Source organism: Saccopteryx bilineata, chromosome 2 (genome assembly GCF_036850765.1).
Source record: "Saccopteryx bilineata isolate mSacBil1 chromosome 2, mSacBil1_pri_phased_curated, whole genome shotgun sequence".
NCBI classification, from domain to species: domain Eukaryota; kingdom Metazoa; phylum Chordata; class Mammalia; order Chiroptera; family Emballonuridae; genus Saccopteryx; species Saccopteryx bilineata.
The window spans coordinates 65000801-65023714 of NC_089491.1; the positions used below are offsets into that span (position 1 = coordinate 65000801).

The following is a 22914-nucleotide window of genomic DNA, read 5'->3' on the forward strand; positions in this document are numbered from 1 at the left end:
TTCCTTGCCTTTATTTGTTCTTTTCTTTCACTTTGATGGGTGTGGGAAGGTGGAGACATGGTCAGTTCATTCAGATTGTACACAGATTATCTTTTTCAAAATGATAATCATTCTTGTTTATACCCAAGAATGAAAAAAGCAGAGCTTGAAAAAAAGTCATCTAATTTTTTTATGTCAATCAGTGGGAATTAAGACACTGAACAGAGACACTGTTCAGTGTCTCTGTGAACAGTTTGCTCATACTTTATGACAGATAAAAAAGGAAGATAGAATTTGACCATTAGAAATTACTATGATAGGGAAAAGTTACCATATTTGTGGTGACTTGGTTTCACTGAAGGACTGATTCTCCCCTCTACATGTTACTGCAAACTATGAATGGCTACATTCAGAGAACTCTTGAAAGGAATGGCCCACTCCTGCCTGAAACCTGAGTCAAGACAGGGTTCTACTAGCGAGCCCAGTAGTTAGCTATAGACAAGGTAATTAGCACTCTGCTCCACTGAGAGAGTCTCATAAAAATGCTTATCATGACTTGGCCAAACTAACTCAGAATAGTTTCCTTTTATGTCAACATGGGATAAAATACCCAACAGCAGAACTCCTTAGAGATCTGTTTGAAAAAGTTAGTGGACCTGAGTAGGGACACGCATATGAATTTGATCTGCCCAAAGTATACGCCTGTACAGAGGAATGGTGTTATAAGCTCTGGAAAAATGACTTTTTCAATGAATCTTAGTAGCCCAATGGGTAGAAGGCCTTTCGTTTAAAACATCCTTTTCTTAGAATAGTATGAGGAAACTGTTTTATAATCTGGTGGTGAGCCAGCAACAGTGTTGGCGTTGCAGGTGTTTAAGAAAGAATCTTCCCTCCTGGAACAGAAAGAGGAAATAAATGGTCATGCCGAGCCTTGGCAGAATTCTGGAAGGTTCTATTCAACAGAATATTGTGTACTTTCTAACTGCTCAGCAAGGAACCAGTGAGTGGGCACACAGCTCTGGTTTATCAACTTTGTGACCCTTGCCAATAAAATAGGCTTTTGGTTTAATCCTTGTGAAATGGTGACAAATCTTGCCCCTTGAGATTGCTTTAAGTTAAATGAGGAAATGTGTATGATGCAGTTAGCAGAGACTCTGTCACATAATGTTTGATAAATGCTAGTGCCTCAGAAGCCCTTCAGCCTCACCTCCAATTTACACGGGCAACACATAGAGATGCAATTTCAATTGCTATTCAGTGTTTTGGGACCATTGTCACTGATAGGATTAAGAATCCACTTTCATCACTTGGTGTTAGCTGAGTTATTAGTGCAAACAGCACATCCAGCCCAGTGAGGCTTAATATATTAACAGCTCCCATTCTGTGAAGTGGAAACTCTGAAAATAGGACATTTTGATTTAAATAGCGCAAAACTTGGAATATTTTCTCCTGTAAAGTATCACATGGGGAATAAACAAAAAGTGTTCACAATCTTTTTCCTGTGGGCTGAGACAGAGAGGTTTGAGATGCATATGTGAGGCTGAGATGGACATTCATGGACCACCTCTACATTAATTTTTTTAAATTTATTGATTTTAGAGAGAGGAAGGGAAAGAGGGAGAAAGAGAAACACTGATTTATTGCTCCACCCATTTATGCATTCATTGGTTGAATCCTGTATGTGCTCTAACCAGGAATTGAACCCACAACATTGGCATATCGGGACAAGGCTCCAACCAACTGAGCTACTCAACCAGAGTCGCAATCCTCTATATTAAATCCTGAAATTAGGGACATGAAGTTCACTTCTGCTATTTTACCTGTATATCTCACGTGACTGTCCTCCCTATGCTGAGACTTTGTTCTGGGCCCCATGTAGGGGTTTTAAATACCCCCTGTGATAGGAAATGTGCTTCCCTCCCCTGAAGTCTTTTTAAGTGAAAGCCATATAATATAAACAAGAAGTAAGCCTTGTTAAATTAGCTTTGGGAACACTATATATATATATTATATATATATATATAATATATATATAATATGTATATAATATATATACATTATGTATATAATATAATACATTATGTATATAATATAATACATACATATATATGTATATATATTGACCCATATATATCAAATTAAGTGATTGCACATAAGTGTATGAAGTTACTGACTATGAATGCAGATGATTGGGGACATTCTCAATGGCCCAGGCTAAATACCACAAAATTCCTAAGAAAGCATTAAGATCAAGCACACAACTGCTGTCCCATTCTTCTCACTAGGAAAAACCAGTGCTGTGTGTGATTTGGAAGATGTCCCTACAGGACCATGGGGACACTTGTGGTTTCATCTACAAGTCTCCACTTGGTCTACAATTTTAAGATACCACAATGTTCGGAACAGTTATTAGTAAATGCCCTCAGAGCCAAGATAAAACCAACATCTCTTTTGTTATTCTGGCTGAAGAAAAAGAAAAAGAGAAGCAATGGCCTCTTCTACAGAAGACTTTCTAGAAGGCCTTGCCAGCCTGGGGCTGGGACACTGCCCTCATGAGGGCAGAACCACGATATTACATAGAGAGGAGTTGGCCCCACATAAGTACTGCTTATCAAAAAATGAAGGCGCTTGACTAGGTGATGGCACAGTGGATAGAACATTAGACTGGGATGTGGAGGACCCAGGTTCGAGACCCCGAGGTTGCCAGCTTGAGGGCAGGCTCATCTGGTTTGAGCAAAGCTCACCAGCTTGGACCCAAGGTCACTGGCTTGAGCAAGGGGTCACTCAGTCTGCTGTAGCCCCACGGTCAAGACACATATGAGAAAGCAATCAATGAACAACTAAGGTGTTGCAATGAAAAACTAACAATTGATGCTTCTCATCTCTCTCTGTTCCTGTCTGTACCTATCTATCCCTCTCTCTGACTCTCTGTCTCTGTAAAAAAAGAAAAAGAAAAAGAAAAAGAAATGGAGGCAAAGACATTAGAAACTAAAATACAGAATCAACCAAACTGAATAGTAGTGTCTGGATCCCAACACACAGACACCCACACACGTCTTCCAGCCTGTAGTCTCTGGTAGCCGCTGTTCCTTTGTGACTCAGGGTAGCTATCAGCAAGATTATGAGGATGTCACAGTCTCATCCCTCACTTCAGGGTATTTGAGGGAATGCAAGTAAGGGTTGCATTGCTTGGTGTAATGCTAGTGGCTGAGGCCAGGCAGGTTCCCATTGAATTCGAGCAGAGGTAGAGAAACTGCAGAGCCAGAAAGTGTTGGGCCATTACCATTTAATAAAGTCTCACAATAACAGACAAGCACATAGTCAGGGGAAACTGCCTCTCAGGGAAACAAACAGCAAAAGGGCCCCTCACAGTGGCAGGCAAGCAATCTACGGAGCCACAATTTCCCATTTCTTATCTCTCTCGAGCGCAAGTACCCATAGCCTTATATAGGACACACACACACACACACACACACACACCACACGGTGCTGCCACATGCTCACGCACTAATCAAGCAAAGTGCTTACAGATGGTAACCCCATGAGCAACCCTAACACAGGTGCCCCACACCTGGGTACTTGAGAGTCAAAGGTCTGGCTGCCAATGAAAGAAATGAAGCCTTAGCCAGGATCTGTTTTATCTTGTCCGAACCCTGTGGAAAGATACTGTGGGGCAGCCGTATTAGGCTTTCTTGCTGGTATACTGGTTGCAAGCGCTTTGCTGGATTAGTATGTGAGCATCTGGCAGAAGCACGTGTGTATGGCCTATATAAGGCTATGGGTACTTGCACTCAGAGGGATTGCTGATAGTGGATTGCCTGTCCACCACTGTGAGGGACCATTTTGCTGCTTGTTTGCCTGAGAGGCGGTTTTCCTCACCTGTGTGCTCATCCGCCCTTGTGAGAATCTATTAAATGAAATGGCCCAACACTTTCCAGCTCCGCAGTTTCTCTATAGTCTGCCCAAATCCAATGTGGACCTGCCTGGCCTCGGCCACCGACATTACAGATACCTTTTCCAAGGTAAGACTGAGACTGATCAAAATGAACTGAGTGGTTCCAGGGGGGTGATCACAGGGGGGAAAGTGCTGCTCTGTCATTGCAGAGGTGCTTCACGTTTAGACACACCTATACCAAGTACTGATGGCATGACGTTTAAAGATGATTTTGATCATCCTCCAAGCATTCAAGTGTGACTTTCATTTAAAGAGTTCTTGTGTTGTGTTTCCGAAGTCATCAGTTTGGCATGGCAAGAAGAATAAGAGGCCAGAAAAAAGCCTTGTCTGAGCCGAGAACTCAGGTGGGGGTGGGGGGTTAGTTTCTCCAGTATGTATCTGAGGATAATTACATGCCCAGGTCTTTAGGAAACTGGATGGGACTGATAGCCGTCAGAGAAATGCTATTGTGTAACTCATACATATGTATGAATAAAAGCAGTAGCACCTAGCAACAGGGAACAGTGGCTGATCCTGCTCCAACACTTGATTTTGTCTTGCCAGCATGCTAAACTGGCTTTCGTTCCCCGGGTTTACCAACTAATCCTCCATTTCCTAATTGAGCCAGACAAGAATGTGTCAATCTCACATTAAGAGCACAAAACCTGAAGTCTCTTCCCTCAGCCAAGAGGGCCCAGTTAAGTTAGAAACACATGCCAGCTGCAGTTAATGAGAAAATCAGCAGTATAAACAGCAAGGCAGCTTCAGGCTGCAAGGATAGTGAGTCTGCTTTTCTGGCAATCAGGAAAGTTTGCTCCTATACTATTCAGTCAGACAGCCACCTACCATATTCTTGGGCATCAGCACTTTTCATAGAGAAGCCACTGAAAGCAAATAAAGGTCCAGTTTCTCTTAAGATGTTGACCTAAACCCTGGCCGGTTGGCTCAGCGGTAGAGCGTCGGCCTGGCGTGGGGGGGGGGGGGGGGGCCAGGTTCGATTCCTGGCCAGGGCACATAGGAGAAGCGCCCATTTGCTTCTCCACCCTCCCCCTTCCTCTCTGTCTCTCTCTTCCCCTCTCGCAGCCAAGGCTCCATTGGAGCAAAGATGGCCCGGGCGCTGGGGATGGCTCCTTGGCCTCTGCCCCAGGCGCTAGAGCGACGCCCTGGAGGGGCAGAGCATCGCCCCCTGGTGGGCAGAGCGTTGCCCCTGGTGGGCATGCCAGGTGGATCCCGGTCGGGCGCATGCGGGAGTCTGTCTGACTGTCTCTCCCATTTCCAGCTTCAGAAAAATACAAAAAAAAAAAAAAAAAAAAGATGTTGACCTAACACATAACTGCTGTAGGCACAAGTGAGGAGTTTTCTCTCTGCCAGAGTGCACACTGGAGAGGATGGGATGTCATGTTTTCCTACCAGAAGGAAACAGCAACAACATAGAGAAAATTCATTTTTATTTACTTGATATTGGAAAAACAGCTGAGTTAGGCTTGCTTGCTTGCACTTTGCATGATTAGTGCATGAGCATGTGGCAGCACCATGTGTGTATAAGTCTGTGAAAGGCTACGGGTGCTTGCCCTCAGGGCAGTGGATGGCGGATTGAGGATTGCCTGCCAGCCACCGTGAGGGATGGTTTTGCTGTTCATTCATCTGCAGCCATGAGAAGCGGTTTTCCCCTGCCTGTTTGCTCATCCTCCTTTGAGAGATTCTAAGAAATGGGACTGGCCCAATGCTTTCTGGCTCCACTGGTTCTCTGTCATCTGCCCGAATCCGATGTGGATTCGCCTGGCCTTGGCCACTGACATTACACTCAACAAATGTTTGCATAGTGGTTACTATGTGACAAGTATTGTTCTTACTACTTAACAAATATTAACTAATTTAATGTCAGCAACATGGTGAAGTACTATAGATGAGAAACTTGACAAAAGATTGAGAAACACACCTAAGATCACAGAACACATAGGTGGCATAGCAATTTGACTCCAGTGTCAACTTTCTTTACCAGGCATTGAAAGCCAGATGAGGCCAGGAATGCTGGAATATTAATTCTAACTTGAGTCCAGGATGGCCTAAAATTTTCAAGTCAAATAATGATAATTGTTAATATTTACCAAGTGTTTGTACTGAATATTTTACATGCTTAATTTCATTCATTCTTCTCAACACTCCTGTCTTACCCTCTATTTTCCAGATGAGGAAATGTAGCTTAGAGAAGTTAATTTGCTCAAATTCACAGAGCTGGAATTCAAATCTGATTCCAAAGTTTGTGCTCCTAACCATTGATATATGGTACTTCAAAATGCCTAAAAATTCCATGCAAATGGAAATGAAAAGAAAGAGAAGTCCAGGGCCAGAAGGCCTCACTGGTAAATTCTAGCATTTAAAAATTAATAATAATCTTTCTCAAACTTTTCCAAAAAAATAGAAGAGAAGGAACACTGTCAAACTATTTTATTTATTTTATTTTTAGTGAGCAAGACAGACAGAAAGGGACAGACAGGAAGGGAGAGAGATAAGAAGCATCAACTCATAGTTACAGCACTTAGATGCTCATTGATTGCTTTCTCATATATGTCATGGACAAGGGGGCTCCAACTGAGCCAATTACCCCTTGCCAATTACCCCAAGCCAGTGACCTTGACCTTTAAGTCAGTGACCATGGTGTCATGTCTTTGACCTGTGCTCAAGTTGGTGATCCCACGCTCAAGCCAGATGAGCTTGCACTCAAGCCAGCAACCTTGGGTTTCGAACCTGGGTCCTCAGCATCCCACATCAATGCTCTATCTACTGTGCCACCGCCTGGTCAGGTATCATTTTATGAGGCCAGCATTATCCTGAATCAAAGCCAAACAAGGACAATTACAAGAAAAAAATTGCAGGTATATATCTCTGATGAACATAGAGGCAAAAATCCTCAACAAAATATTAGCTAACTGAAATCAGCAGAACATTAAAAGGATCATACAACATGATGAAGTTAAGATTTATTTCTGAGATACAGGATGGTTCAACATAGGCAAATCTATAAATGTGTTATGTCGCATTAACAAAATGAAGGGTAAAAGTCATAATCATCTCAATAACTGTGGAAAAAGCACTTGACAAAATTTGACAGCCTGGCATGATAAAAACTCTTAAATTGGAAATAGAAGGAATATTTCTCAACATAATAAAGGCCATTCATGACAAGCCCACAGCTAATAATACTCAATGGTGAAATCATGAAAGCATTTTCTTTAAGATCAGGAACAATATAAACTCCAAGATAAACAAACCAATACCCTACTTGTAAAATCCAACAGGCAATTCTTAGGCATTAATTTTTACTCTTTTGCAATAGTTGTCACTGTTAATTAGCTCATTTTCCACTAAATTCTCTTCCTCTGAATTCTAAGACATTACTGAGTTCTGCCCCAAACCTCTTAACCCATTCTTCAATAACCTTTGTAATCTCCTCCTCTCGCTACTCCCTTCCTGTGGGCCTCATCTCTGCCCGTGTTCCACCTGTGCCAAACACACAAGGGTCCCTCAAATGTGGAAAAAGAAGCACCATTTCCTTCTGGTCTCTCTCTACACTCTCCTCTGGAAATTCATCCATTATTAGGGCTTCAAATGCCAACACTATTCTGAAGATTAACAGAAATGTGTATCATCAAGATCTATAGCTGTCCTTGGTTTCACCTGCCCTGGCTACCCAGCCAGACTTCAGATCCACATTTCCTACTTCTGTTGGATATTTCCCTTTGACCTTTGCACCATCTTTTTAAACTGAACTTATCCAAAATCCAGCTTGTAAATTTCTTCTGTAGCCTCTCTTTCTTAAATTGAGTATTGTGTTTTTAAAATCACCATGATTTCCACTGCAACTTAGGATCATAACAATTTCTTTGGCTCTCTTTGACCCCAAGAAGTTGAACATGGCAAGACAGATTCATTCATTTAGTTGAATCCCTCTATTTGGATCCCCTAAGTGACAGTACTGCTTCTCTGTGAAGTTGGTGGCCCATGACTTAGCCTCAGGTCAGACATAAATAACTGGACATGGTGTGTTCCTGCATTTTCTCTTCCCATGTTATTCTTAAATAAATCATGTGTACTTTGGTAATCCTCAATTCTATTTACAACAATGAGACCTTTAAGACAGGAACAAGATTCAGGGGTAAAAACAAAAAACTAAACCCAAGAGAAAGCCCCCACTGCCTCTGATCACCCACCCTGCCCACAGCACCCTCCTCCCTCATTAATTCTAAGTGTTCCCTACTCTGGTCCTACTGCCAAAAAGACACCATGAAAAAAATTCCTCCCGGCCCTGGCTGGTTGGCTCAGTGGTAGAGAGTCGGCCTGGTGTGCAGAGGTCCCGGGTTCGATTCCCGGCCAGGGCACACAAGAGAGGCGCTCATCTGCTTCTCCACCCCTCCCCCTCTCCTTCCTCTCTGTCTCTCTCTTCCCCTCCTGCAGCCAAGTCTCCATTGGAGCAAAGATGGCCCGGGCGCTGGGGATGGCTGCCTCTGCCCCAGACGCTAGAGTGGCTCTGGTTGCAACAGAGCGACGCCCCGGAGGGGCAGAGCATCGCCCCCTGGTGAGCAGAGCGTAGCCCCTGGTGGGCGTGCCAGGTGGATCCCGGTCGGGCGCATGCGGGAGTCTGTCTGACTGTCTCTCCCCGTTTCCAGCTTCAGAAAAATACAAAAAAAAAAAAAAAAAAAAAAGAAAGAAAGAAAGAAAGAAAAAATTCCTCCCCAAAAGGAGGTTCCTATTTTGTTCCCTTAGTCCCAAGTTCATCTCGTCTCATGTCATGAAGAATATGAATCTACAAAACAAAGGACACCGTGTTTTCCTATTTGCAGAGTAATTATTCTCAACCAGTACTGTATTTCCAATGCCTAGATAGTTCACCTTCATTTTGCAACTCAGCCTACGCCTTCCAACTCAACTGTTTTTTTCCTTATGGAGCCAGACTCTGCCTTCCCCTATCTCACATCCACCATTAAAATAAGTTGCCTTACTTCTTCCCACTCCCAATGTTAAGTGAGCCCCTTTCTTCCCCATGACCCTCCCATCCTGACCAGCCTCTAATTTCGAGACTTCTCTAATGATTTTGTTATAGTCTCCCTGCCTCCAGCCACTACCCACTCCCAAACCACCCTGCGCAAGATCATCAGGTTAACTGTCTGCTTTCCCATCCCTAAACTCTAATGTTTTCTTACTGTCTGCAGCTCAAAGTCTAAAATAACAGGCCCAACATTTAAGACACTTCAGAAGATATCCCTAGAGGATATTCCCTTCCTTCACACATATCCTTCCTTCAACTCCAATTTCCTCCCTTCTCCCAAACCTCTTCTCTACCTGGTCTTCCTATTCCTTAATGTCAAATATATAGTAAATTTTTGGCCCCTGGCCCCAAAACCCCATTATTTTTTACTTCATAGAACCTAAAGTAGTAATAGTATCTTGGTACATAATCAGGTATTTCCTTATATTATTTAGTCAATATAAGCCTTGTTTATAACGTAAATTGAGTTCTACAAACTTCAGCTATTATTTCAAATTATTAAATAAGAGTCAAAAATGATGGCTGTGAGCAAGATCTAGCTTCAGACCACTTTTATGTGGCCATAGGGCCTTTTGTTGTTTTAGATTTGAGTTTAATGAAGGATTTGAACATGTTGCAGGAGGTGAAGGCAGTGGAGTACACTCTCTGCTTCACCCCAGCCCCCATCACTCACAATTATCTAAAACCCCAGTGCTCCTGACAGTCACAAATCCTGCCGGGGCCTAAAGGAATCGGAGTTTGCAGCACCTTTTGACAGTCACACTGGAAACATCTCATTGCCCTAATAAGTCCAGAGCCTCCAGAAAGGCACAGGTTGTACCTTATATTCCTTAGCATAACTCATCCCCTACCCCACAGTATCCAGTATAATATTAGGCAATTAGTAGGAGCTTAATAAATGCTTATTTTATGCCAGGCACTAATTTAAAGACTTTAAATGTGTTGACTCATCTATTTATGATCATGTTACGAAGTAGATGCTATTATTCCCTCACTTCACACAGGACACTGAGACACAAGGAGGCTGTTATTTGCCCAGATCACTCAGCCAGTAAATGACAGAATCAGAATTCAAATCCAGGTGCTCTCACTCCTGAGCATTCAGTCTCCACATGCACATGATAAGACCCTCCTGGAGCATTTAATATAGCTCCTGGCAACTAAGGCACTGAGGAAGGGGATGGGAAGATGAGATAGAGGGGTAGGGAAGGATGAAAAAAGTCCTTTTTCCATTTCCTCACTGGGATTCCAGTTTCCTAAGGTTGAATGGAGATCTTTAAAAGATTGTAGCTCTTTTAAACCCCTCAATGTTGCTCTTGCCCTGGCCTCCTTTGTGGAAGAATGTAGAATAAATCACCCTCTAAACCCACCCAGGCTAAGCAGGACATTCGGTAACCTTGGCTGGTTCAAAAGCATCCACAACCAATCACAAAACAAAGACCCAAGACCCACCACATGTATTTCAAACATCTTACCTTAGACCCAACTTTCCACCTTGCCAGAGTTCTTTTTTCTACCTCTTCATTTGAAAGTCCTAATCCTGGTGACTCAGCGGCCTAACAGCCCTCAAATTCCCTTAATGTGTGGGGCAGTCCATGAAATACTGAGTTACTCAGTGCTGCCATCTCAGAGTTCCTGCTGTCAAGATGAAGATTAGTACCATCCCCACATGACCTCCCACACACACAAAGCAAGCCCAGCCATACAACATGTTGTATTTTGTCTGTCCTATTGGTCCTCATGGTCTTGGGGAGGAGGAGAGGCAAGCTGTGGTCACCCCAGAGAACAAGTAATCCCCAGCATGTGATTCTTGAGTAAATGAGGATACTATGGGCTATGAGCAACTTTTAAAATAAAGATAAGAAAAAAAGAAAGAAAAATATATACTGACTGGGGTGCAGGAGGATCACTCTAAAAGATACAGAATCTCAAGGGGAAAGTTTCAGAGCCCCTCACTCTGCTAAAGAAGCTCCAACAACCCCGCCATTCCCATGTGTACCAGGGAGAAGCTGACATCCCAGACATGACCCTATTTTTGCCAAATTTCCTAGTTCTGAAGGTGAAACTAAGCACAGGCTGTTTCCTCTGATGAACAAAGTAATGACTGATACCCTGAGACCCAAGGAGGAGGAATGGGAGGGACCAGACCCCAGGAGCCCATGGGTTGTAGTTCTTCTCATGGTTAGCAGAATTCCCCGTACAGGGAAAGAGAGGAGGGCTTCTCCCCAAGACTTGCATGTCCCCAAGCAGTACTGGCATGGGTCCCATATTCAGAGAAGTACAGAGGTTCCACTGGGTGGTGCTAGCAGATTTGTTGGCCACACAGATTTTAGAGGCCATGGTCTTTCCTCAGGTTGCCCTGAGAGAGGCCAGAGGGCTCCTTAAATAGAATTCATCAAGTAGAGCCAAGGCTATTATTATTAAGAATGGCCAGGTATCCACAGACTAGGCTGAACCTTGCACACATAACCAATCCATCCTCTCTAATTATACATTTAAAACCAACTACTTTCTTTTATGTTAAACTTATATACATTCTCATTTTTTGAATCCTATTTATAATTCATGGTCTACACTGCAGGTGTCCCCAAACTACGGCCCATGGGCCACATGCGGCCCCCTGAAGCCATTTATCCAGCCCCCCGCCGCACTTCCAGAAGGGGCACCTCTTTCAATGGTGGTCAGTGAGAGGAGCATTGTATGTGGCAGCCCTCCAATGGTCTGAGGGACAGTGAACTGGCCCCCTGTGTAAAAAGTTTGGGGACCCCTGGTTCAACTAACTTTGAGTCAGTCAGGTGACCATAAGGAAGTGCCCTCACTATATGGTAGCTCTTGCTTAGAGGGCCCAGGCTCCACCAGGGAGATTTTCCCAAGAGTCTCTGCAAACCCAAACCCTGTGAAATATACTTGTAAAATATGATCCAGGCTTTAATAGATCAGCAACTGTGAAAGTCAAGAAAGGAATAATAAATTGAAGACAGTGAAAATTGTTATTATGTTTAATGATACAGATCTTCCCAGAAGGTCTCCAAACCCCATTATGTCACAGAATTATTTACATTATTATATACTCGAAAGGCAAAATATCTCAGCTGCAACACTAGCCCAAGATGATTCCTAAAAACTAAAATAATTCCAGGAGAAATAAAAAGGTAAAAGAGAAATAATTTAAACAATGGAGTTAGCAGATCAGAAAATAAAAAAGGCAGACTGAACGTGAAAAACAAAACATTTTAAATAAGAATGGGCATTTGACATCTTATCCATTAATCAAATTAAGTTATGCTCGCCTGACCAGGCGGTGGCGCAGTGGATAGAGCATCAGACTGGGACGTGAAGGACCCAGGTTTGAAACCCAAGGTTGCCAGCTTGAGTGTGGGCTCATCTGGTTTGAGCAAAGCTCACCAGCTTGAGACCAATGTTGCTGGCTTGAGCAAGGGGTCACTTGGTCTGCTGTAGCCCCCTCAAGCTGCTGGCTTGACTGTGGGATCAATAGACATGACCCCATGGTCACTGGCTTGAGTCCAAGGTTGCTGGCTTGAGTCCAAGGTTGCTGGCTTGAGCAAGGGGTTACTCGCTCTGCTGTAGCCCCCCGGTCAAGGCACATATGAGAAAGTAGTCAATGAACAACTAAGGTGCCACAATAAAAAATTGATGCTTCTCATCTCTCTCCCTTCCTGTCTGTCTGTCCCTATCTGTCCCTCTCCCTGACTCTCTCTGTCTCTGTCACAAGAAAAAGAAGTTATGCTCAAAAAAACTGAACATGAATGTCAGAGAATATATTTGAGCAACAACTGGCATGGGGTACCAACGCATTAGAATTGACTTCCTTTGGCTGCTTATATCCTTCTCTGTAAGTGGCACTTTTCTGGAAATTGTACCTCAGTCTTAATGTAATACAGTATTTGTTTTTTTAGGTTTAATTTATTTATTTTTAGAAAGGAGAGAGGGAGAGGAAAAGAAAGAGAAAGAGAGAGAAGAAGGGGAGGTGCAGGAAGCATCAACTCCTATAAGTGCTTTGATCAGGTAAGCCCTGATCAAGGTGCCGACTTCAGCATTCCAGGTTGACGCTTTATCCACTGTACCACCACAGGTCGGGCCAGTATTTTTCATTTCTGATGACTCCTTAGACACCAGAATAACAAGCTGACAACTACAGTAGCAGACACTCTGAGTATGTATAAGCAGGTATAATTTAAGCATGTTGTCTGTTTTCCAACCATGCAATATAGAATATATACCTTTATTGGGCTGAAATTCTGAGAGGAGGATAAGTGAGTTTTGTTTCATCGTTTTTGTTTCGGAGGTTTATTTTTTTCTCCTTTAATTTTTAATTTCATTTTTCTAATTTATCTAATGAACCAATTCCTGTGATCATAATGAGAAAAGAAAGCTTGACTCTTCACTGAATCTTCCAAAAACTAAATGGTTTTAGGGTGTGGCAGAGGAAGGTGCTCAGGTTATATATAGTATGAAGGAAAGACACAGGCGTCTATTTTCAGGGCCCTCTTCCCTGGGTCTGCGCCCACACAGTCCAATGTGCCTCTACCCCACCTCACCCATGACACCCTCTTCCTGCTCCCTCACACTGAGTGAGCGTTTCATAAAGGCACCCTTCTAACTAATTTTGGATTTGGTTTTGGCAGAGCCTATTTACTTAAAGTAGATCTTTCAAAGAAATATTTGAGGAAGCTGTTGTTCCTCGTGTCAATTTATTAAGAACTGCTGAACAAAATAAAGAGTAATGACAAAAGCAGTTTAAACTACAGTCCAAATAGATGAGCCTCCTCCTACAAATGTATCATAGAAAATGAACCTTTAAAAGCAAGATCTGAATTTTTCAGATGCTATCCTCCCTCTTCCTAGGTTTTCAATGGATTTTATGTAAACCAAACCTAACACTAAAAAAACAAATAAACACCACACAAAACCTATTTATCAAAAAGAGAAAATCAGGTTGGCAGTCTTTTCCTAGAGGATTTTTTTTTTTTACGAGAGAGACCAGAAGGGAGAGAGATGAGAAGCATCAACTCATAGTTGCAGCACAATAGTTGTTCACTGATTGCTTCTCATAAGTGCCTTGACCAGGGAACTCCAGCTAAAACAAATGAATGACCCCTTGCTCAAGTGAGCAATCTTGGGCTCAAGCCAGCAACCATGGGGTCATATCTATGATCCCATGCTCAAGCTGGCAACCACATGCTCGAGCCATATGGGCCTGTGCTCAAGCCGGTGACCTCGGGGTTTTGAACCTGGGTTTTTAGAGTCCCAAGCAGACACTCTATCCACTGCACCACCACTTGGTCAGGCTCCCAGAGGATTTGTTAGGTTATTTCTCTAAATAGCAGCTTAAGTTGATTTGGAAAGAAAAGAAAGAGGGAGGAAATTAAGGAGGAAAAGAGGAAAGAAGGAAAGAAAAAGAACTTTTCAAGGACACTCCACTGCCAAAAATGAGGGACACCTGACAGGACATCTTGACATTTTCGGTAGACTTCTAAGAAATACTTTCCAAGCACCTACCACTCAACTGTTGTTATTTTCTATTTTAAGTGCAAAACAAACACAGAAACTGAAACAAATTTTCCCGCTTGACAAGTAAACATAAGCCCCCAGCAATGACCATTTTAATCAACAACTCTTACCTGGGTACAAAAGATTGAGTACAGGGTTTGATTTAAAGGGGATTGGACACTGGCAACTCCATACACTTAACAAAAATTGCTGTTCAATTCTCTAAGGATATGTCAGTTGTCTGGATGAGGGAGTTCTTCACGGTGCTTCTCCAGCTCTCTTTCAGTTTCCCCTACATGTGGGGCTGAGAAAAAGAGCAAACAATCAACACAGCCAAGGAGAAGATAATCTCCCTCTATCCTAATCTTGACATGTCTCTCTGCCTTAGGATCACTTGGTATCTGAGCCCCTTCTCCTACATTCCCAGTGCAGAATGAGGCAATATTAGTTAGCATGGCAAAGCAGCTGTGTGGTCTTGGGCAAGTGACCTGACCTCTTTGTATAATATGAGAATAATAATCAGCAGACTATCCACCTCTGCAGAGTTATTGTGAGAAGTCAGTATAGTACTTGGCACATTGTAAATGAGCAGAAACTGCTAGGAGTCACTGAGCTAAACTGTTAAATATGTCCCCCCATGCAATTCTACCATATGGAACAATTATAATATTTTTGAGCATGGAATACAGGATTTGGGGGGGTTCAAGTCCCCCCATCCTCAAGCACTGGCAGCTTACCACAGATTCTCAATTCTAAATGTGCATCAAAATCCCTTAAAGAAAATTTATATTTAAAAATACTGGGCACTACTGCAGAGATGCCAATTAAACTGGTCTGATATGGAGCCTGGGCATTAGTTTTTCAAAGTCCCCCCCCCCGATTCTAATACTCTTGGAAGATTGCTGACCAAGGAATCTGCCTTGTGACTTGGGTACACAGCCACTGTCTGTGGGGTCTGTTGGATTCTGACAGGACCAGGAGCTCCTGATATGAAGGCAGGCACATCATTATCTATTGAGTCAATCCCCACAAGCCACCAAATGACAAATCCCTCAGAAACTGGTATCCAAATCAGAGAAGGGCAGTACCCATGTTTGGAGTCCATGGTTGGAGTTTAGAATCTGTAGTCTGGTTTGCTTTTTGCTTTGGTTGTAATGGAGATGAAGGGGCCCTATGAAGGAAGTATTATACTATAGCTCCCACCTGTCAGAGAATACAGGTAAGGTGGGAAGCCATACTGGCCACTGTCTTAGGAGCTGACAGCCTAATGAGCTGTGACAGAATCAGAAACCAGTGCTTCAGTTAATTTTCAGCCTTTATTTTATACATATTTTTTCCTTTTCTTGCGTTATTTCGTTTTGGCTATCCCGTAACTTTACAAAAGTTTTTTGTGTTTTTTTTCTTTTTCTTTTTCTTTTTTTTTTTTTTTACAGAGACAGAGTCAGAGAGAGGGATAGGAACAGAGAGAGATGAAAAGCATCAATCATCAGTTTTTCATTGCAACACCTTAGTTGTTCATTGATTGCTTTCTCATATGTGCCTTGACCCTGGGCCTTCAGCAGACCGAGTAACCCCTTGCTCGAGCCAGCGACCTTGAGTCTAAGCTGGTGAGCTTTGCTAAAGGCATATATATGAGCCCGCCCTCAAGCTGGTGAGCTTGGGGTCTCGAACCTGGGTCCTCTGCATCCCAGTCGCATCCCAGTCCAACACTCTATCCACTGTGCCACCGCCTGGTCAGGCTAGAAAAGTTTTGTGCTGTAATTCTTATCTGTACCTGAGTTCCTTACTCACCCTCTGGTTGAGAGCACTACAAGTGGACTGGTTCCCCCCGAAGGCCAGCCACGGGGGTAGAACCCTTCCGGTCTTCTGACCCTTTCTTGGAAGAGTTTTCATAAGGAAAACCAATTACAGCACAGGCTGAAGGAAACAAGTAGTAAGTGTAAGTACGTGGAGGGGCAAAAGGCAGAGGCCCTGGTTCTGCCTGTGGGACCAGGTTCCACAGAGGAGGGCCTTCCAAGCCCATCCTGAGAGTGGAATCTCAGTGAACGCATACTGGACATGGGCAGCCAGCTTACACACTTGGTAAGAGCCATGGCACAGAGGTAATCGTGCCTTCTAAGAGGACTAGGAATAATCTGTGTGTGTGTGTTTATGGAAATTTTTTGAGATAAAATTCACGTAACAGAAAGTTCACCATTTTAACCTTTTTAAAATACACTGCTCCCAAAAATGAAGGGATCAGGGAATATGCAGATACTCCACTACGTTCAGCCTTTTCTATAGTGCATTTTCACCAATGAAATAAAAGTTGGTTTTGCATCTCATTTGAATAATCAAACTTTCTTTGGCTTGTCTTTTGCTTTTCTGATGTTCTTGTTTAATAAAAAAAATCAAATGCTTTTTTTTTATCACTTCATATTCATTTTGAAATATCCCCTAATTTTTGTGAGCAGTATATATAAGGGATAATCTGCTTTATACCAAAAATACCAGTTCCAAACCATCCAAAATAAAGAGAACTATATTCCAACCCGTTCTACTCATTTCTTCTACCATTCCTTAGACAGTTGAACTCACTATTTTTAGCTCAAGAATCCCTGGCCTTTTTGTGGTAAGAATCTACTTTTTCAGTTCCCCTGAATCTTGAGATCACTAGAAAACTAGGAGAGGGGAATCTGATTACAGTGAGACAGAATGAGTGGAGAAGAGGAGGGAAGGGACAAGAACTGGTGCTGCCCTCCAACTCCTCGGTGACTTGTGCCAGGGAGTGGGACGTGAGTTCCCTAAGCAAAGAACAAAAAGGGTTCTTGGCATCAAAAGTAGAATCTGGGGTGCGCAGTGATTAAACATATTACCATATTTCCCCATGTAGAAGATGGACCCTTTTTGAAAAATTTGGGGTCTAAAAACTGGGTGTGTCTTATACAGTGATTGTGACATTTCAAATGCCATAGATGGAACTGAGGACAAGGCAATATATGAAGACAGTGATTCATCATCAGACACAGATGAAGACAAGCTAATGGATGGGAGTTTTGACAGTGATGAATTGTATGAATTTTATGATGAATAAAACGAGTTCAATAACTTTATGCAATACTTTTTTTTTTAATTTTGGGCCCCCAAATTAAGATATGTCTTATACATGGGATCATCTTACACATGGGGAAATACAGTAGTATCTTGAGTCAGTTTGTTAGCTGAATAGTGACAGCACCTCCTGTATTAACTATATCATCTCTGTGATTCCTGACAAAATGTTCCATTCTAGAGATGAGAACACAGAGGCTTATTCTGGGGTAGGAGGGGATCAGAATGTTAGGACATGTATTCAGTGCAGCACTGTTTTTTAAAAACTAGTGCTGTGAGCAGGAGGGCTTCCTTGAGAAATGCAGGGAAGGAGGCATGTAGTGAAAACCCACTGGGTCTTCTGTCAAATGCTCCTCTCTGGCACTGTCTTCTGAGCTCACGGCATGACTGTGGCTGTCCTGCTTTAGCTGCTTGGCCTTGCTTGTTTGGGTCTTCCCTGGATTCACTGTGATACTCAGCCTTTCTAATAAATGCCCTATTTGCTTAAGACAGCCAAAGTCACCTGGCTTTTTTACAACCATGAAAACTTTCACTAACACAGCCCCCCAGAACCCCTGACTCACCAGGAATCCATGACCCAAGAAGTGGTGGTAGAGATCATTGGATGATAGGATCTTGTGTTATGTTGTCTTAGAAACACATTTTCTAAGATGTCTTAGAAACACATTTTCTAAGACAGAATTTACTATTTATTTTCTCATCTTCTCTCTATCCCCTCACATCAGTGTCCACTTACCAGATGGTTCAGGTCTTTATGTAATTCAATGTCACCTATGTTGAAATTCAACACATTTGGTAATTATGTGGACTATGTTCCCTAAGTGGTAATTATGTGGGTTATGTTCCATATAACCACCTAATAAATGCCTAGATGACTGTTTTGGCAACCAGAGATTAAGTGGCCCAGAATCCAACCTTTAATCTACCAAGCAGAACGTTCTAAGGTAAAAGCCAGCAGAATGGGCAATTACTGAGCTGTCCTCCACATTTGTCTGTGCTGAAGGCGCTGAGCCCTGGCCAGCCCTGGAGCCCTCAAACCAGATTTTCAGGAGAGTGACCCTAAGTAAAAACCTAGTATGTCATCCTACACTCCTTTGTAGTTTAAAAAGACTCATAATTATTTTGAAGTTGCTAGAATGAGGGATCCTCGTGGGAGACATTCATGGGGAACATCCACAAACTCTCCTGAGGTTCCAAGGGCTTTGCCTCATCTTTTTCCCCAGAGCTCTCCTGTCACACTATGTCTGGAGAAGCAACAGAATGTAATAAAGGCCAGACTACCCAGGTTCATATTCCAGCAGTGCCATTCACTAGCCATGTCACCTTGAGCAAGGCACATGAGTGTTCCGTGCCTCAGTTTCCTTAGCTGTAAAATGGAAGTAATGATAGTAACTACTTCATAGGATTGTGAGAATTAAATATTAACTCACTTAATACATGTGAAGTATCTGGACCAGTTCCTGACACTCAAGAAGCACTTGATAATGAAGGGCTGTTATTATTTTGTGCCTGGGTTAGGAATGGAAGAGAAGAGAATACCTGTGAAATGACAGTCCACTAAATAACCAACCACTTGCCACATATCGTAATTCTAGAGTTGCCTCATTACCTCGTTCAACATTCACTCATAAAAAAATATTTACTGAGCACCAACCACGGTGCTACAAAGACAGAAGCAGATAGGGAGTGGGGCTTAGATTCTTGTGGCAGGCAGGCACATACCTAGCAAGTGTGGGTGAACTCACCCGAGTTAAATGAGATACCATTGTAGCACTCTAAATGCCAGCTACATAATAGCAGGAGAGACCAGTTTCACTCAAGTAGAAGGGGCAGACTCTTAAAGCAGTCAACCCATGTAAATGTTTAAACAAATTGTGTCATACTTCATCAAAGTGCAGGATGCTAAAAAAGGGATGCCTCAGCCTGACCAGGTGGTGGCGCAGTGGAGAGCGTCGAACTGGGATGCAGAGGACCCAGGTTTAAGACCCCGAAGTCGCCAGCTTGAGCATGGGCTCATCTGGTTTGATCAAAAGCTCACCAGCTTGGACCTAAGGTCGCTGGCTTGAGCAAGGGGTTACTCAGTCTGCTGAAGGCCCCCGGTCAAGGCACATATGAGAAAGCAATCAATAAACAACTAAGGTGTCACAATGAAAAACTGATAATTGATGCTTATCTCTCTCCATTCCTGTCTGTCCCTATCTATCCCTCTCTCTGACTCTCTCTCTGTCTCTGTTAAAAAAGAGGGGGGGAAAAGGATGCCTCAGAGGGGGAGGCAGTGTCAAAGAAAAGTCATGAGACTGGAAGGATAAATAAAAGTAACCCAAGCAGGATTAGGAAGAAGTATTCCAAACAGCAACATGTGCAAAGCCCTCACAGCAGAAAAACACTTGTGTTCAAGGAGCTGAAAGAGGAGCTATAGAGCTGATCAGGAGGAGGAGGACAGAGAGACGAGAGGAGGAAAGAGAGCTGGCAGATCCAGTGAGTCCTGTCATTATTATACTGTGTGAAGGAAGAAGGTGGTTCTTAGATCTCTTCATCTCCTGTCCACCACATTTTCTAGTTACCTCATACTGACAGCAGGAAACTAAAATTATTTTAGCAAATCATGATAAGCACTATTCTGCTTACTTACATAAGACATCGGTTTAAAAATATCTCTGTGCATACACTGGGTAGTTCTTCAGAGGGTTGCTTGGTCTTTCAAGGATATAACTTACTTTAGAGATAAAATCTTCCTATAACAAAAACAAATGCAGAAATTGTATTACTCATAATGTAATATAGATCAATGGTAGCAGCATGTGTACTTTCGCATTTAAGAGGTCTATGAATCCTGTATGTGCTATATAGGTAGGGTTTACATATATATATATATATATATATATATGTGTGTGTGTGTGTGTGTGTGTGTGTGTGTATGCTCCTTCCTTCCTTCCTTCCTTCCTCCCTCCCTCCCTCCCTCTTCTTCCCCCTCTCCTCTTCCCCCCTTCCCTTCCTTCCTTTTTACATTTTAAAGGATTTCCTTACTTGAAAAGACTGAATTTTCAAAGAAGTAAAGTAATCCACTACCCCTGTGGTTAGAGTAATCATTATTCACTATAAGTGTATCTTATAAATCTAGGGTATGCTAGCATTTTTAAATGGACCAATATGACCAATTCAACAACATGGTATGGCTAAATCCAACCACTAGTGGCACTATTAACCTTTTATTTGAATTCTTTTGAAATGGTGACAAGTCCAACTGCAGTACACAAAGTACAATACTGGGAATATCTGTCTATGTATCTGAAATACTTCCAACAATCCCCCTCCCACGCCCTATAAAAATCAGTCAAAACACCTTATTATCTCTGAGAAAAGATTGAAGATAGGGAATATGTAAAATAAGGTCACTTTAACCAAGCTGCTAAAATTGTTAACATTATAAAGGTTTAGGCATAAGGATAAAGCCAATTTTTGTTCTAACAAGCCTTTTTTTATTTTTTTAACTTTACTTTTTTTTTTTTTTTTTTTTTTTTGGCAGAGGCAGAGAGAGTCAGAGAGAGGGACAGACAGGAAGGGAGAGAGATGAGAAATATCAATTCTTCGTTGCGATTCCTTAGTTGTTTATTGATTGATTTCTCATATATGCCTTGACCCGGGGGCTACAGAAGACTGAGTGACCCCTTGCTTGAGCCAGTGACCTTGGGCTCAAACCAGTGAGCCTTGCTCAAACCAGATGAGCCTGCGCTCAAGCTGGTGCCCTCAGGGTCTTGAACCTGGGTCCTCCACATTACAGTCCAACGCTCTATCCACTGCGCCACCACCTGGTCAGGCAACTTTACTTTTTTTTTTTAACTTTCTAGTCCTGCAGCAATGCCTGGCTATGTATCTGGACATCCAGATGACCTAATTACCCTCAAAGACTTCTGTATACATCCATCTGATTTCTAGATCACTGGAAGTGACCAGACCTCCTGGTGCCCATGTTTTGTATCACTTGGCATCCACCATCCTGACTGGCTGTCATCTGACTGATAATCATTCTGGACCAATTTTAGGCTAAAAATGCAGGATTGCCTGACCAGGCAGTGACACAATGGATAGAGTGTCAGACTGGGATGCAGAGGACCCAGGTTCAACCCCAAGGTCGCCGGCCTGAGTACACGGGCTCACCAGCTTGAGAAAAGGGGTCACTGGCTTGAGCACGGGATCATAGACATGACCCCATGGTCGCTGGCTTGAGCCCAAAGGTTGCTGGCTTGAAACCCAAGGTTGCTGGCTTGAAACCCAAGGTTGCTGGCTTGAGCCCAAGGTCACTGGCTTGAGCAAGGGGCCAGTGACTTGGCTGTAGCCCCCTGGTCAAGGCACATATGAGAAAGCAATCAATGAACAACTAAGTTGCTACAACGAAGAATGCTTCTCCTCTCTCTCCCTTCCTGTCTGTCCCTTTCTCTCTCTTTTTCTCTCTCTCTCTCCCTCTCTCTCTTTCTGTCTCTTTGTCACACACATACACAAAAAAATACAGGACTGGTAATTCTCAAGAATGCACCTTTTTACTGTAAGAATTTTAACTGTTTTCTCTTCTTTGGTACACCAGGGTTTTGCCTGGCTTTTCCAGTTTGCAAACTCTAGGAAACTTGAATAAATTCATCGTTTATTTCTAGCAAAATTTCAGACCCCTTCTGAGTTTGTTCAATAGCTTTTAGGAAAACTTTCTTCCATGCTGTGGCCTTACACAGACCACACACACTTCTCTGGATTTTTCCCTGGACCAGAATTCCTGTGCACGGTGTGAGAGAATGTGCTCTGGGCCAGTGAACTGGCTTCTCCAAGTCCTCTGCAAGGACCACGCTCCCCCTTGCTCCAGGACTTCCTCTTGGCACGTGCTGTGCTCTAAATTAGCTGCTATTCATTGTTCAGTTTGAAGCTCCATTATCTCTTCCTCAGGGAGCGCTGCTCTGATTTTCAACCAAGACAAATATTCTTTTTCATACACTCTCAAGGACACCATGGACCCTCCTTGGTAAGGTTGCAATTTTACATTTCTTTCTGTAGTTATGTCTTGATTAAAGTCTGTCTCCCCTGCTAAACTGTAAGTCCTAGTTTCCATATTACTGTCAGCAAAGATCTAGTGTTACTAGAAGCCCTGACCTTGTTTGGGTGTTGCCGAGCCCTGTGGGATGTCAGAGGGCTGCAATGCCTTTTGTGGGTCTCCTTCCGTGGGGGCTGAGAACCAGGGTGGAACCTGCTTAACAGATTAAACAGGGTGAAAGCATTATGCAGCAAATAAAAAGGACAGTTAGAATATATAACAATATGGGTTGATATCTTAATAGTGAGGAAAAAGAAGCAACATGCAAAATGGTAC

General features: G+C 42.8%; 1 protein-coding gene across 6 annotated transcripts in view; it reads right to left on the minus strand.

Moving 5' to 3' along the window:
- Positions 1–13926: 13926 nt before the first annotated feature.
- SPATA6L (spermatogenesis associated 6 like) overlaps positions 13927–22914 on the minus strand; it is a 50916-nt gene continuing 41928 nt past the window's right edge. For 3 of the 6 annotated variants that reach the window (XM_066257183.1, XM_066257186.1, XM_066257187.1), the window contains 3 exons: positions 22698–22794; positions 20194–20296; positions 13927–14775 (listed from right to left, as the gene is read on the minus strand). In XM_066257183.1, the coding sequence (XP_066113280.1) occupies positions 20207–20296; positions 22698–22794 (187 nt within the window). In that variant the 3' untranslated portion in view covers positions 13927–14775; positions 20194–20206. Of the gene's footprint in view, positions 14776–18991; positions 19071–20193; positions 20297–22697; positions 22795–22914 lie in introns of all 6 variants that reach the window. The other 3 variants (XR_010729084.1, XM_066257184.1, XM_066257185.1) reach the window with 3 other exon arrangements.